Source organism: Hemitrygon akajei, chromosome 5 (genome assembly GCF_048418815.1).
Source record: "Hemitrygon akajei chromosome 5, sHemAka1.3, whole genome shotgun sequence".
NCBI classification, from domain to species: domain Eukaryota; kingdom Metazoa; phylum Chordata; class Chondrichthyes; order Myliobatiformes; family Dasyatidae; genus Hemitrygon; species Hemitrygon akajei.
In genome coordinates, this window is record NC_133128.1 from 145,726,121 (window position 1) to 145,741,928 (window position 15,808).

Genomic DNA, 15,808 nt, shown 5'->3' on the forward strand with positions numbered 1-15,808 from the left:
GTGTTTATGCTTATATTTATATAACATATCTTTTTATTGATATATAAATTTCAGCTTTCTGCTTTGTCTCCTGAAATATTACAGATGTAAATGCTGTAGCATGTTTGAATGCCCAACATGGTGTGGCAAGTATGTGTTTAATTTATATTCTGTATGGCCAAATGCGCTTCTGCACAAAAGAAGTTCTCTTCCAGCAGCTTTTCCCAGGGGTTCTGAATCTAACCCTTAAGTCTCATGTGAAGAATTTGAGGTAATCAATTTATATCCCCTGGGCACCTCCGCATATAGTGGGATAAAGGCAACTCAGGCATTCCTTGCTTCTGGCAAAGATGTTTTATCTGTAGATTGACTGGATAGCAACTTGTCACCATTGTTCTATTAAAGTCAAAGGCCAAAGATTACTAGCACTCATCAACCTGGAAATGTTTTTCTTGCTTACATAACAAAGATGTGCATGGAACTATCACCAGTTTATCATTTTTAGGTCCTTTAGACAAGAGTTGAGTTGCAGTAAATTAGACAATGCCTTGTATCTGAAAATGGACATTTTAACTGTATAGTTTTCTTCCTATGTTTTAGTAATGAATTCTGTTTCTCTGATGTTTTATTTCATTTCTTTGGCATCATTACTAGTTAAGGAATAGAAGAGTTTTCACAAGTAATGTTCATAGAACATACAGTACTGTTACAAAAGTCCTAGGTACATAGATATTGCTAGTGTGCCTAAGACTTCTGCACAGTGCTGTATTTGTCAACTTGAAGCAGAGAGCAAATCTGGCAGGGGCAAAAGATGTTGGGAATGGCAAGGGTGGAGCGCCGCAGGAGGGGTGTGGGTCAGATAGTACAGAAAGTGTGCCAGGGGCAAAGGATGGCGTGGGTGCAGATACACCAAACCCTGAGACACCAGGCAGGGTCATTTGTTTCAAAAAATTGGTTTATTCATTATTACAAAATGTCTCTCTGGTGCTTCCTGCTCCCTTCCCTCGTCCTTCTCCTTGACTCAAGTATGATTACCTTCTCCCTTCCCTCTTCCCACTCTCAGTCCACTAAAGAGACCCATATCAGAATCAGGTTTATCATCACTCACATATATCATGAAATTTGCATATTTTGCTGCAGCAGCAGCACAATGTAATAGAAAAAATTACTACAGTACTGTACAAACTTCTGAGGCACCCTAGCTCGACTTCCTATATACATTCAGTGACCACTTCATTAGGTACAGGATTGTACAGCAGCGGAATCAGAAATGGGCTTCTGCTGCTGTAGCCCATCCACTTTGCAGTCCCATGTGCTGGGCATTCACACCACTGTTGTAACGCATGGTTATAAGAGTTACAGGTGTCTTCCTGTCAGCTTGAACCAATCTGGCCATTCTCCTCTGACCTCTCCGATTAATAAGGCACTTACGTCCATTGAACTACCGCTCACTAGATGGGTTTTTTTTTTGGTTTTCGCATTATTCTCTGTAAATTCTAGAGAATGTTGTGCATGAAAATTCCAGGAGATCAGTGGTTTCTGAGATATGCAAACCACCTCACCTGGCACCAACAATCATTCCACTGTCAAAGTCACATAGCTCATATTTCTTCTCCATTCTGAAGTTTGGTCTGAACAACAACTGAACCACTTGACAATGCCTGTATGCTATTATGCACTGAGTTGCTACCACATGATTGGCTGATTAGATATTTGCATTCAGGAGCAGGTGTCTAGGTGTTCCTAATAAAGTGGCCACTGACTATATTTGTACCATCGTAAAAAAACCTGGCATTAAATGGGTAGCTGTTAAGCTTGAGTATCACAAGAAAAATTAATTGGTGCAAATAGTTCAGTGATTTTGAGCTTGTTGCTCTTAATGATAACATCACGAGAGTCCTCAGCATTGAAACAAGCCTTCAGGCTCACCAAGGCTGTGCCAGCCCATTAACGTGAATTGCATTTTATTCTCAATCTCATCATCTATTATTGTATTCTTCTATTCACTAGCATACCAGGAGCAATTTGCAGAAGCCAATAAACCTACTAACCTCACTGCCCTTGGCAGAACTGGGAGCAACTGGAGGAAACTCACCTGATTACAAAGAGAACATTCAAACTCCATACATAGCACCTGAGGATAGGGATAAACCCTAGTCGCAGAGCTGTGAGACAGCAATTTCACTTGTTGTGTCAGTGTTGCCGCCACACTGCCAAGGACCTGTAACTTATTGGATTTCCCAGTGACAGTAGCAAAGTTCATTGTTAAAAATAAACCCATACTTGTCAAATTGTAAATGAAGAAGTGCTCGGTGGCTCGGTGAGTACACGTCCTGATTAGTGTATAATTAGTGAATGATAAACGTTTTAGGAACAGTGTCTTCCCCTCCACCATCAGATTGCCGTGCAGTCCATGAATGCTACCTCACTACTTAGCTCTCTTTTTGCATGCACATTTATTTTTGTTACTTATTTGAGTGGCATGGTAGCATAGCAGTTAGTGCAACACTATTACAGTGCCAGTGACCCAGGTTCAATTCCACCACTGTCTGAAAGGAGCTTGTATGTTCTCCTTAAGACCATGTACTCCGGTTTTCCTCCAGATGCTCCGGTTTCCCCCACTATTCCAAAGGCTTACGGGTTAGTAGGTTAATTAGCCTCATGGGTATAATTTGCCAGCACAGGCTTGATGGGCCAGAAGGGCCTGTAACAGAACTGTATTTCTCTGCATTAACTACACAGCTGCTGCAAAACAATGAATTTCAGAACATATTTCAGGGATATTAAACGATGCTGATTTTGAGGAAGATTTATGGAGGTGGTTCGGTGATGAAGTTCCATGATTGCACTGTGATGCCAGGCAGAAGGAAAGTTAGTGCCTTATTGATTTCCATTCTCTTTTGTTTAGGAATATTCTTGGTTGAAGTTGGATCATGTTAGAGACATGTTTAGCAATGAGCGTTTCAGAGCTGCTGGATTTGCCAATCTATAGCCTCCTGAGAGAATTAGATGAAGTATCAAGTATCATGGAAGCAGAACCTGCAAGGCTGCAGCTTTATACTTGTATTTCTGCTTCAAGTTGCTATTTACCTCAGACCTCTTCTCTGTTAGTCCCACATAGCTCTTGTTTCTCTCAATATGTATCTGTCTCCTTCTTAAATGCCCCAGCCTCCACAACTGCAAATTAAAATCAAAAGAAATGTAAATGGTGGAAATCTTAAATAAAAACAGAAAATGCTGGAAACACATTGCAGATTAGATAGCATAAAATGCAGCATGGATACAGACCATTCAGCCCAACTCATCCATGATGACCGGTGGGTATCTTTTGGTGTTAATCCTGACGTATTCAGTACTTGGTCCATTAGCCTCTATACCCAAGTGATGGAAGTGCTCATCTAGACACTTGGTTCAGCAGCAAACCAGCTGCAACGACTCTCTCTGGCAGTGCTCTGTGGAAAAGGAACAGAGTTTTAACATAACAACACACACAAAATGCTGGTGGAACACAGCAGGCTAGGCAGCATCTATAGGGAGAAGCACTGTCGACGTTTCGGGCCGACACCCTTCGTCAGGACTAACCGAAAGGAAAGATAGTAAGAGATTTGAAAGTAGTGGGGGGAGGGGGAGATGCAAAATGATAGGAGAAGACCGGAGGGGGTGGGATGAAGCTAAGAGCTGGAAAGGTGATTGGCGAAAGTGATACAGAGCTGGAGAAGGGAAAGGATCATGGGACGGGAGGCCTCAGGAGAAAGAAAGGGGGGGGGGGAAGCACCAGAGGGAGATGGAGAACAGGCAAACAACTAAATATGTCAGGGATGGGGTAAGAAGGGGAGGAGGGGCATTAACGGAAGTTAGAGAAGTCAATGTTCATGCCATCAGGTTGGAGGCTACCCAGCCGGTATATAAGGTGTTGTTCCTCCAACCTGAGTTTGGATTCATTTTGACAATAGAGGAGGCCATGGATAGACATATCAGAATGGGAATGGGACGTGGAATTAAAATGTGTGGCCACAGAGTTTTAACATGATGTGTTAAAGATCATTCACCTTGAGAAAGAGGTTACAAAGAGATTTGAGACACAAATCTGATCATTGTATTTCAGAGCACCTTTGTGCAGTCAAAAGGAGTGACCTTGAGCTTTTGGTTGCCTGCTACTTCAATTCACCATCCCTCTCCCAACACTGACCTGCCTGACTGTTCTACTGCTCTGTTACAATGAGAGCTAAAGCAAATTATAAGTTCAACTATATGTGCACTTGCATCTTTCTGAACTTGAATTGAATTTCCCAACTTTCATTATATAGACCAGTACAGCACATAATCAGGCCATTTGGCCCACTGTGTCAGTGTTGACCATGCTGCAAAACTAATTAATCCCACCTGCCTACACACGGTCTGTATCCCTCTATCCCCTACCTATTCATGTGTCTGTCTAAACTCTGAATGTTGCTATCGTATCTAGTTCTACCACTTCCCCGAGAGCACTTCTGGGCACCTACAAATTGCACATTTCCTGTAGATGTTGCCTTCTCAACTTGAAGTTTTGTCCTCCCTAGGGAAAAGACTTTGACTGCCCACCCTATCTGTGTCTCTCATCATTTAGTAATTTTCTATCAGGTCTCTCCTCAGCTTTCAACATTACTGAGAAAATAATCCAGGTTATTCTAACCTCTGGTAGCTAACTCACTCTTTCTTTCTGTGTGTATCATACTGGCCTTTTAATCAGTGATTCATCTTTATTAGTGGCTCAGCTTTTCTCCTATCATTAGTAACCTCTGGCCTGCTGGACAGGTCACACATCAATACTATTATCAACTCTTAACACAAACAAAGAAGCCACATTAACCCATTCAGTACTGGAGCAACATAGCAAGTCAGGCTGCATCCATAGAAGGAAGTAATCAGTTAATGTTTCAAGCCACGACACTTCGTTGGTACACTTGAGCGTTTTCATCTTGAACTGAAACATTGTTTATTCCTCTGCATAGATCCTGCCAGACCTACTGTGTTCCTGAAGCTCTTTGTGTGTGTTGCTCAAGATTTACAGCATCTATGCCATTTCTTGTGCTTCACCTATTCAGTTCCAAACTGTGAGATATTCTCTTCATTCTACTCCTTCCTCCTCCACCTTCTCTACAACTGAAAACTAATTAGTTTTCTCTTTTTCCCAGTTTTGACAAATAGTCTTGGTCATAAAGCTTTAATTCTCATTTTCTTTCTACACTTGCTGCCTGACCTGCTAAATGGTTCTGGCATTTTCTGTTTTAATTGTATTTATAAATCGGTCAGGGTCTAGCCAAACCAGAAACCCTGGATGGACAGTTCCATTCATGCTGCACTGACCGCGTGAGACAGAGCTTTTGTCACCGGTAACCACCAGGAACTCAAGAAATGCAGTTATGATCTACGCAAAGTCATGAAGATAGCGAAGCAACAATACGGGGAGAAGACCCAGACCAACAACACACACAGCTTGTGGCAAGGCCTGCACACCACCGCAGACATCAGAGCTAAACGCAGTGGTGTTGCCAATATCGCTGTCTCTGTCCCAGATGAGCGAAATATTTTTTACGCTAGGCTTGATGTCACCAGCACTAAGTCCCTGAGGAGAGCTGCCAATGCGACCTGCACCTTGCTCACCTCTGAAGCTGAAGTTAGCAGGTGCTTCCAATGAGTGAACAGCCGCACGGCTGGGGACCGGACGGCATCCCAGGGCGGGTGCTCAGAGTGTGTGTGGCACGACTGGCTGGTGTGTTTGCAGACATTTTTAATCTCTCCCTCTCCCAGTGTAGAGTGCCCTCCTGCTTCAAAATATTCACCATTGTCCCTGTATCTAAAAAGATCAATGTAACATGTCTGAACGTCTGGTGTCCAGTCGAACACACCTCAATAATAAGCAAATGCTTTGAGGGCTGGTCAAGGACTACATCTGCAGCATGCTACCACCCACATTGGACCCCTTACAATTTGCCTTCCGACAAAACCGATCGACAGATGATGCAATAGCCACAGCTCTACACACCGTCTTTACACCACTGGAGAGGGAGAATGCTTATGTGAGAATGCAGTTCTTGGACTATAGTTCAGCATTCAACACCATAATTCCCTCCAGGCTCGACAAGAAGTTCAGAGACCTCAGCTTTCACCCTGCCTTGTGCAGCTAGATCCTGGACTTCCTGCCAAGAACGCCAGCAGGTGGTAGGAGTGGGCTCCCTCACCTCTGCCCCTCTGACCCTTGACACAGGAGCCCCCAGGGCTGTGTCCTAAGTCCCCTCCCCCTCCTTTACTCTCTGTACACCCATGACTGTGTAGCCATCCACAGCTCCAATCTGCTAATTAAGTTTGCAAATGATGCTACATTGATTGGCCTTATCTCAAATAATAACGAGGCAGCCTATGGAGTAGAAGTCAACACACAGGTGCAGTGCTATCAAGAAAACAACCTCTCCCTTATTGTCGCAAAAACAAAGGAGCTAATTGTAAGCTCACCCCTGTTGACATCAATGGATCTGGGGTTGAGAGGGTGAACAGCTTCAAGTTCATCGATATACACATCACTGAGGATCTCACTTGGTCTGTACATACTGGTTGTGTGGTGAAAAAGGCACAACAGCACCTCTTTCGCCTCAGATGGTTGAAGAAGTTTGGTATGAGTCCCCAAATCCTAAGGACTTTCTACAGGGGCGCGATTGAGAGCATCCTGACTGGCAGTACAGCCAAGCGCATCTGTGGATGTGAACTTCCCACTATAAAGGACATTTACAGCAACAGGTGCGTAAAAAGTGTCCGAACGGTCATTGGGGACCCAAGTCACCCCAACCACAAACTGTTCCAGCTGCTACCATCCGGGAAACAGTACCGCAGCATTAAAGCCAGGACCGACAGGTTCCGGGACAGCTTCTTTCACCAGGCCGTCAGACTGATTAATTCACACTGATACTATTGTATTTCTAAGCTATATTAGCTGTGCATGCAGTTGTATATCTTACTGTACATGCTATTTATTACTAATTACTATAATTTGCACATTAAGACAAGAGATGTAACATGAAGATTTTTACTCCTCATGTATATAAAGGATGTAAGAAATAAAGTCAATTCCATTCAAAATCTCCATGGCCCTCCTGGGTAGAATTCCAGAATTCACCATTCTCTGTGAGAAGAACTTCATATATATTTCAGTTTTAAATTACTGACTGTTTACCTTGTAACCATGTGCCTTGATTGGAGATCTATCACCTATGCAAACATCTTAACATCTATCTCAACATGCCCTCATAGTTTTCAGTAAGGTCATCCTTCATTTTCCTAATCTGCAAAGAACAAAGATCTAACTTTTTGAGCTATTCATGATAGGACAAGCAAGTTTAATAATTTGATAATTTGCACCTGGGTTAATCTAAACAGTACAGAAGAACATAAGAAAGGAGTCGGTCATCTGGCCCGTCGAGCCTATTCCGCCATTCAACAAGATCATGGCTGATCTGACTATGGACTCATCTCCACCTGCCTGCCTTTTTCCCATAACCCTTACTTACCCTACTATGCAAAAGTCTATCCAACCTTGTCCTAAATATATTTACTGAGGTAGCCTCCACTGCTTCATAGGGCAGAGAATTCCACAGATTCACCACATGAGCCTATGTCCCCTAGCTCTAGTCTCACCTACCAGTGGAAACAACTTTCCTGACTCTATCTTATCTATCCCTTTCATAATTGTGTATGTTTCAGTAAGATCTCCTCACTTCCTTCTGAATTCCAATGAGTACAGTCCCAGAAGACTCAATCTCTCCTCATAGTCTAACCCCCTCATCTCTAGAACCAACCCGGTGAAGTTCCTCTGCAGTGCCCCTAAAGTCAGTATATCCTTCCTCAAGTAAGGCGACCAGCGTTGCATGCAGTACTCTAGATGTGGCCTCACCAGTACCCTATACAGTTGCAGCATAATGTCCCTGCTCTTAAATTCAGTCCCTCTAGCAATGAAGGCCAACATTTCATTTACCTTCATGATAGCCTGCTGCACCTGCAATCCAACCTTTTGTGATTCATGTACAAGCCCAAGTCCTCCGTGCAGCAGCATGCTGCAACCTTTTACCATTTAAACAGTAATCTGCTCTTCCAATTTTCCTTCCAAAGTGGATGATGTCGCATTTACCAACATTGTACTCCATCTGCCAGACCCTTGCCCACTCACTTAACCTATCTCTATCCCTTTGCAGACTCTCCGTACCCTCTGCACAGTTTGCTTTTCAACTCAATTTAGGGTCATCAGCAAACTTAGTTATGCTACACTGGGTCCCCTCTTCCAGATCGTTAATGTATATCGTGAACAGTTGCGAGCCCAGCACCGACCCCTGCAGCACGCCGCTCACCACTGATTCAACCACAGAAGCACCCATGTATCCCATGTAGTTATTAAATCATCAGCATTGCGCAAGTTGAATCTTGCATCAGCAAGGCAGATGGATTAAAATGCTACAAAGTGACTTGGCCTTTTCACCCTTTTATCCTGATTGAATTTTAACTTAGTAGCTTTTTTATTGAATGACTATGGCATAAAAAGAGGCCAATTGGCCCATTGAGTCTCTGCTGGCTTCTAGTGGGTCAATCATGCTACTCATGTTCCCCTGCCCTTTTTGCATGGCACTTTCTTCAAGTGCCATTTTAATTATTTTTTAAACTTCTGAAGAAACTTTAAAATCTGAGCTGAAATACCAAATGCACAAACCGTAGCTTTGTATAGAAAATCTGCTTTTCATTGTTAATACTCAAGAATGTTGACATTGGAACCTAAATAACATCATGATTTAATGTAGAAATTAATTTCTAATTGGATTATTATTATATACGGTGATACAGTGAAAAACTTTGAATGCCATGCATACATACAGATGATTTCACAACATAAATATATCAAAATAGTGCAAGAGAAAGTGAAAACCAGGATGTTGCAATTACAGAGAATTTGCAGTGCAGGAAGACGATAATTTGTAGGACCTATGGCATGGTATATTGTGAGGTTAATTTTTATCATATGAGATCCTTTAAATAATCTTATTAAAGTGGGATAGAAGCTGTCATTGAGCCTAGTATGCAAGTTTCCAAGTTTTTGCATCACCTACCTGACGGTGGGGAAGAAGAGAGAATATTTGGGGTGGGAGGTGTCTTTCATTATGTTGGCTCCTTTTCCAAGGTATAGTAGACAAAGTCCTTAACTAGATTGAGGCACCTGATCAGTTCCCAAAATGCATAAACTTTTGGAAATTGATAGTTATCACAGACTAACCATTTTGCAGATCAAGAAAGATATTAAGTTAGTAATGTTACTGGAAGCAAAAGGCTGTGCTGATGGAGATATAGTTTTTGCTTTCACTAGTGCCTTGCATTGAAGCATGCCCTCTGAAACAATGGTTTCTTATAAATAGGACCCATAATTGATTGGCACACCATTTGTTTTTTTTCAAGCAACTCAAGATATGCAAATTAACCCCAGCCAGTCTAGATTTATTCTTATAGCTATGGTGTTCTGTTCAAAGCTGTGTGTTCTTTTACTGTATTCCATGATATATTTCAAGTTAGTCAGTTGTTTGAAGACTTTTTGATCAGACATGTTGGAACTGAATTAGACCAGAACTTTTGAAATCCCTGGACTTTTGTCCTATGTACCATTGCCATGTCTCCTAGAACAAGGTTTCATTGCTATTACCCTTGGGCTAAATGTTAACATAGCCAAATGCTGATTTGCCGAGTGAGCTGCTGATTGAGAGGAGCACAACATTTGTATGCATGCAAGTCTGATGATATCGAATGTAAAAAAATATTTAGCTCTGCAACATAATTTATAATTGATTCAGTATCTTTAATGTAACGAAATGTCCTCTGGATAGTCCTGAAGCTCCAAATACAAAGCATTTGGTTTTATATTCATATGCTGAAAAACATCTGTGTCCTCATTGTTACACAATGCCCACACTGATGTCAAGCTTAGATTATTGAGTGGAAGAAGTATAAGAATCACTCACTGCTCCATTCCTCTGAAAATGTCAATATTCTGACTGATTCCATTTCCTGTTCTTTCTCCTAGATTAAAGTAATGCCAGTCTATTACTCAGCGAACAAGGATTCTGACAGTAGAAGGGTAAGTCATTTACTTGATAACGTAACTGCTTGCCTTTTCTTCTAAAATAAAGTATTCTGTAAGTGCATCAGTCTTAAATCATCAAAAAAATAGCAATTCCAAAGGAGTAAAACTGACAGCTACAGAATTACTGGCATCCATGCATCTGATTTCCTACTCTTTAATAAGTTGAAACATTGGCCAGTTTAGAATCATCTATGTACTGGACGAGAAAATATCAGTTTCAAGAAAATAATAGTGAATATCTATATTGGAATATGAACCTCAATGATACCTGCTGAAAGTTTCATTTGAAAGGGTAGGCATTCTATATTGTATATTCACCATGATCACAATGGAACACATTCGAAGGATGTAAATATGAGTTTCCTTATGGATTATATCGTAAATAGTGCCCAGAACATTGGAGAAGACTAGTAATTAGATACGTTCATGGATGGATGTTCACAGATATCACAAAACTGGTGGTGTGGAAACTAAGAAGGTTGTCTAAAGTTACAGTAGGATATGGATCAGGTGGAAAGTTGAACAGGACATGGACAAAATGATTTTAATCCCAACAAGTGTGAAGAAATGCATTTAAGTATTAGGGTGCTAACAAATGTTTATGCACAGAGAGATAGGGTTGGAAAAGAAGGCAAATGGCAGGCTATTACTCAGCGAACAAGGAAGGCAAGCCTACCATTTGCCTTCTTGTGTCGGAACATAAAATATAAAAGTTAGGATATTACGTTGCAACTTTACAAAGCATTTATTAAACTGTACTTGATGTATTATGTGCATTTCTGGACATCACATTGTACAAAACATGTAGATTTGCTAGAGCATGCAGAGAGTATTCACATGTTCACCAGCTTATTCCCTGGATTAGAGACCTTTTGTTATGGGGAAAGGTTGACTCGTTAGATTTATTTTCCTTGAAGTAAAAGAAACTGAGAGGTGACCTGATAGATTCATATTAAGTTAAACATAGAGAGGGTTGATGGTCATGATCTTTTCCCATGATAAATAAATCAAAGACAAGAAGGCATAGGTTTACTGTGAGAGAACCTGAGCAGAAATTTTGTTATACGGAGAACTGATATCTGGATACAGTGCCAGAATAGATAATGGAATCAGTTGCAGTCATTACCATTAAGAGGCATTTCAACAGGCAAGGCTTAGAAGGATACAGTCCATCTTCTTTATCTGCGGGTTCTGCATGCGTGGATTCAACCAGCCGCGGATTGGGAAAACCCGGAAGTTCTCTCTCCAGCACTCATTTGAGCATGTACAGACTATTTTTTCTTGTCATTATTCCCTAAACAATACAGTATAACAGCTATTTACATAGCATTTACATTGTATTAGGTATTATAAATAATCTAGAGATGATTTAAAAGTATAGGCAGTCCCTGGGTTATGAACGAGATCCGTTCCCGAGTCCGTCTTTAAGTCGGATTTGAAGTCGGAACAGGTACATATGGTATTATATAGCATCAGTTAGTCAAACGTTTGTCTTAGTATACAGTATATATTTTACCTTTCTATGCATATAAAACACTTAAGAAACATATGTATTTCAATAATTAAACCATTGCATTGCTTAGTAATAATTGTAGCTTTCATCAGGGCAGGGCCTTTCACATGCTCCATTAAAATTGTTCTGATTGTTGACCGACTGTAGCCTAACGCTTTTCCAATGACCGATGGCATTTCACCTCTTTCCGATCGCTTTATTACTTCCACTTTATTTTCAATCGTGATCATTTTCGTGAACAGAACACTGCGGATTCAGAGATGCGCTGGGTCCTAAAGTCCACTGCACTGAGCCAGGTTAAATTAGGTCTGGCGTTCCGCTGGGTCCTACAGACCACCGCACTGTGACAGGTTAAATAAGGGACTTGAGCATCTGCGTTTTTTGGTATCTGCGGGGTGGTCCTGGAACCAATCCCCTGCGGATAAGGAGGGCCGACTGTACAGACCTAATGCAGGCAGATGTGGTTAGTGTAGATGGGTATAAAGGTTGGCATGGATGTGGTGTTATAGACATGTGTATTTCATTTCTTAGATTCAAAAAACAGCAATTATTTAAGATGAACTGAATTCTGCATCTTTTGGAAGCTGATCTATTAGCATGGAACTTGTAAGAATGGTTACAGTTTCCAAGCTTTCTAGTTAGACATTCTGGCCCTTTTTTCTCACAATGATCTCAATGTGCTTGATCATTAGACTATTCATGAAGTCCACTAGTGGGGCATGAACCTGCAGCAATTCTCTAAGGCTAATGTCAGAAATCTACTTGCTGAGGCTGCACCACTTTAATATCAACAGTGGGAAATAACTGAGGGAACTGCCTTTTTTAAAACATTAATGTGTTTAGTTATATATTTTCAATTATTTAAATTGCTTAAATATTTTAAAAAAATTAGTAATATTTTGAATATCTTAGTTGTTTAATTTTTAATAATCTTAAACTGTTGCTGAAAGTCAGAAACATTCAGAGCTTTTGACAAGTATGACAACCAGCTATGACAGGGGTGCAACAAAACTGGTTTTCAAATGGCGTCTTCATTCAAGTCAAGGATAGAGCTTTTTGGCAGCCTATTATGTGATTGTGTAATGACGCATGTTATTACTAGACTTTATTGCACTTTCTCAACACCTATGATTAGGACAGCGTCAAATAGGAAGTTGTCTATAGTAGATCCAAAGTAACTTGTCAGGGAGTTTTTTTGCTAACATTTCTGGTTCATTTGTTTTATAATATATTCAAATACAGTAGAAAAGAAACTTCATAATGGGATTTTGATTCGAGGGTGCATCAGTAATTTTAGAAATTTTGGGATAATTTAGACTAGTTTTATTTTAGTAATGAAGAGATTTTCTCTGTTCCTGGGTCATAAGCTTGATGTTACAAAAGGAGCACGTTGTTAATTTAATGATTATGTAGCAGTTGAAGCAGGGCATCCCAATCAAATTCACTTCAAGAACTGAATGGGACTAAGTATAGGAGTAGGCATTTTTTGTGGAAACAAACATGAAAACTAAACAATGTGTGATTTTGTGAGCCAGAAGGAATCCATGAAGTGAGCTTAATTCTACCTTTTTAATAGATGTTTTGATTCTATATTTTGAATGTGCATCCCATTAAATGATTTAACTTAGAACATTTATCTATGTTGACAGCTCATGGGAATGTCTCTCGAGCTGATAATGTGTGCTAGCTAAAATGATATTGCAAGCTATAATGATAAGTTCAGTTATTAAACTAAAATACTGCAACAATAATGGTATTTCAACTGAATATGTTCATTTTGCAATTCTCCATTCCTCTTTTTCGCAATCCTTGCATACCAGCTTGATCAAGATATTAATCTTGTAGGCAGCATCTCTGAGGAGGCTGAGTTAATATTTCAGGTTGATGGCTTCTCATTTTCTAACATTTCTCTCTGATATGAACTGCCAGCATTTAAACTCAGTTCTGAATTTCCATACTGCCTATTTCTCACATGCTGCCATACTAAAAAGAGCTATGCTGATTTTACCAAATATGACTAGAGAATTAAGTAAGTTTTTGCAAAGATCACAGATTGGGAGAAGGATGTTCCCTCAAAATCAGAAAATGGGAAAGATGATTGAGAGCAGGACTTCCTGTGTTATTTTCTGTTTTAGGATGGGATTCCGTGTATTTGGAAAGGACATGGTGTCTATGTGAATGAGAAAGGGGGCTTCTTCTCAATGGTACACTTGAGTATGTAATCAGGGCATTGGAAAATTTGCAATCTGGGGATCTTTCCAAGAAATCAGGTGAAGATAGTCTCGGAGTTCCCCAAGATCTTATATTCTGCTCAAGATGACACCAGCAAACAATGCTCCCTCGGTCAACTTCTTCCCACAGCAAATGAAAATATCTTTTTTACTAGTTTTATGTCTTTTTTTCACCTTAAATGTGTTTCTGGGACTGTTAGAGCTTGTGATTTACAGTTTGGAGATTGTTTGAGTGATACAGCGCTTTGTTGTCTCTGCGAAAATTCCGGAATGCGAGTGTGTACTCGGGCAGCCTCGAAGCCTTAAAAATTCGAGATGGGGCATGAGCTGATGTTTGACTCAATTTTGTCATTTAAAGAATCTATTAATTGCTGATTAAAGCATCAAGGAAGATTGAGACATCAAGGTGATAGCAGAAGTTGAGCTAGAGTTTCAACACTGACTGCCTGCCTTTTGATCACTGCCAGAGAAAGGGTCTGTGAGCAGACTATTGGTGTTTGGCTCATTGTGTCAGGGGTGTAGGCCTCTCTGCTTCTTGTGGCGTCCCTCTCTTTTAAAGAAAGTCCCTGTTATTGTAGGATGATAGCGTGTTTCTGCATTTATGGATTGGACTATTGAGTTTATGGACTGTAGCCTTTTTTCAGACTTAAGGTTTTTATATTCTGAATTTTTTTTATTGCCCGTTCCTTTGCCGTTTTGTTGTGTGAAGGGAGGGTGTTTGGGCATTAGTGTTCTGTTAGTTTTTGTATGGTGTTTGTTTTTTGCGGGGGTCAGTGCAGGGGGAGTGGGGTTTTGGGGGGGGATTGATCATTGTGATGCCGTTCTTTTTTGTACAGGGGCTGTTGTCTGATGTTTCTCTCTAAACGACTTCCATGTTCTTTCTTTGTTTTGTGGCTATCTGAAGAATTCAAATTTCAGAGTTGCATATACATACATGCTTTGATACTAAATGAACCTCTGAAGATCAGGATGAAAACAGGATGGTTTGGAAAGTCAAAGATCTTATGTGTGTCGGCAAAATTTCTGCAGTGTCTGGTCCACGTCATTCTGTATCGTGCCACTATCCTCCATCTCTCCATCTCCATTGTCACCCCGCCTCTAACCTGGGATCTACAGCTAGGCATCTACTGTGTGACATTACTCCTGTGGTTTTTCAAATGTACATCACATTGCAATGCAAAGACCTATAAGCTAGCAATTGAATCCTAAGTCACTCTTAGTGTTCACTATTCTTAATATCACAGCAATTAGTTAGGAGGCAGTATCATAATTTTCTAGATTTTAGCATCCTGCTTAACTTTGGGAAACGGGCAGGTAGATTTCAGGTTAAATCGTATGACATAATTTTACCCATATTTACAAATTTCACCAGCTATAATAAAAGCTGTTTTTGAAGAAAACAGTATCAGCAGGATGGTTAATTCACTTTATATTGTATTCTATAGGCAATGCTACATAGAAATAATTTTTTCTATCGTTAACTTCTGTTAAACTCAACGATAAACATTCATAGAATAGTTCAGTAACAGGAACAGGCCCTCTGGCCCACTTTGTTTGAGTCAACCATAATGTCATCGTCTTTCAAGGCAAATGACGTGAATTTACCAGTATGCTATTTTCACACTCCAGCAAGAGAAGTAGGTGCTTGTTGCCTTGGTCAGTGGCTTGTTCTGATTAAACCAATGGCAAGATGGTGATCGATGTACGTAAGTGTCAGATCATGAAGTTAAGAAAGAAAGACCTAAAAGGAAGAAAGTGATCCATGGATTTGCATGCAGAGATTATTGGAATCTAGCTTTATTGTTTTCAAACAAGAAGAAATCAATTAAAATATTGATGTTTTGACTAGCTTGTCAATGGAATGTAGTTCCAGTGAAGTTCTAACCATATTTATGTACTCATTGCATACTTTAAATTCATAATAAATTCTGTATAAAT

At 40.3% G+C, this 15,808-nt stretch overlaps 1 protein-coding gene across 2 annotated transcripts in view; it reads left to right on the forward strand.

The window, feature by feature from the left end:
• The window catches only part of vps8 (VPS8 subunit of CORVET complex), a 618,230-nt gene that overhangs the window by 460,609 nt on the left and 141,813 nt on the right, over window positions 1–15,808 (forward strand). For both annotated transcript variants that reach the window (XM_073046772.1, XM_073046773.1), the window contains exon 44: window positions 10,067–10,120. In XM_073046772.1, the coding sequence (XP_072902873.1) occupies window positions 10,067–10,120 (54 nt within the window). The remainder of the gene's footprint in view (window positions 1–10,066; window positions 10,121–15,808) is intronic.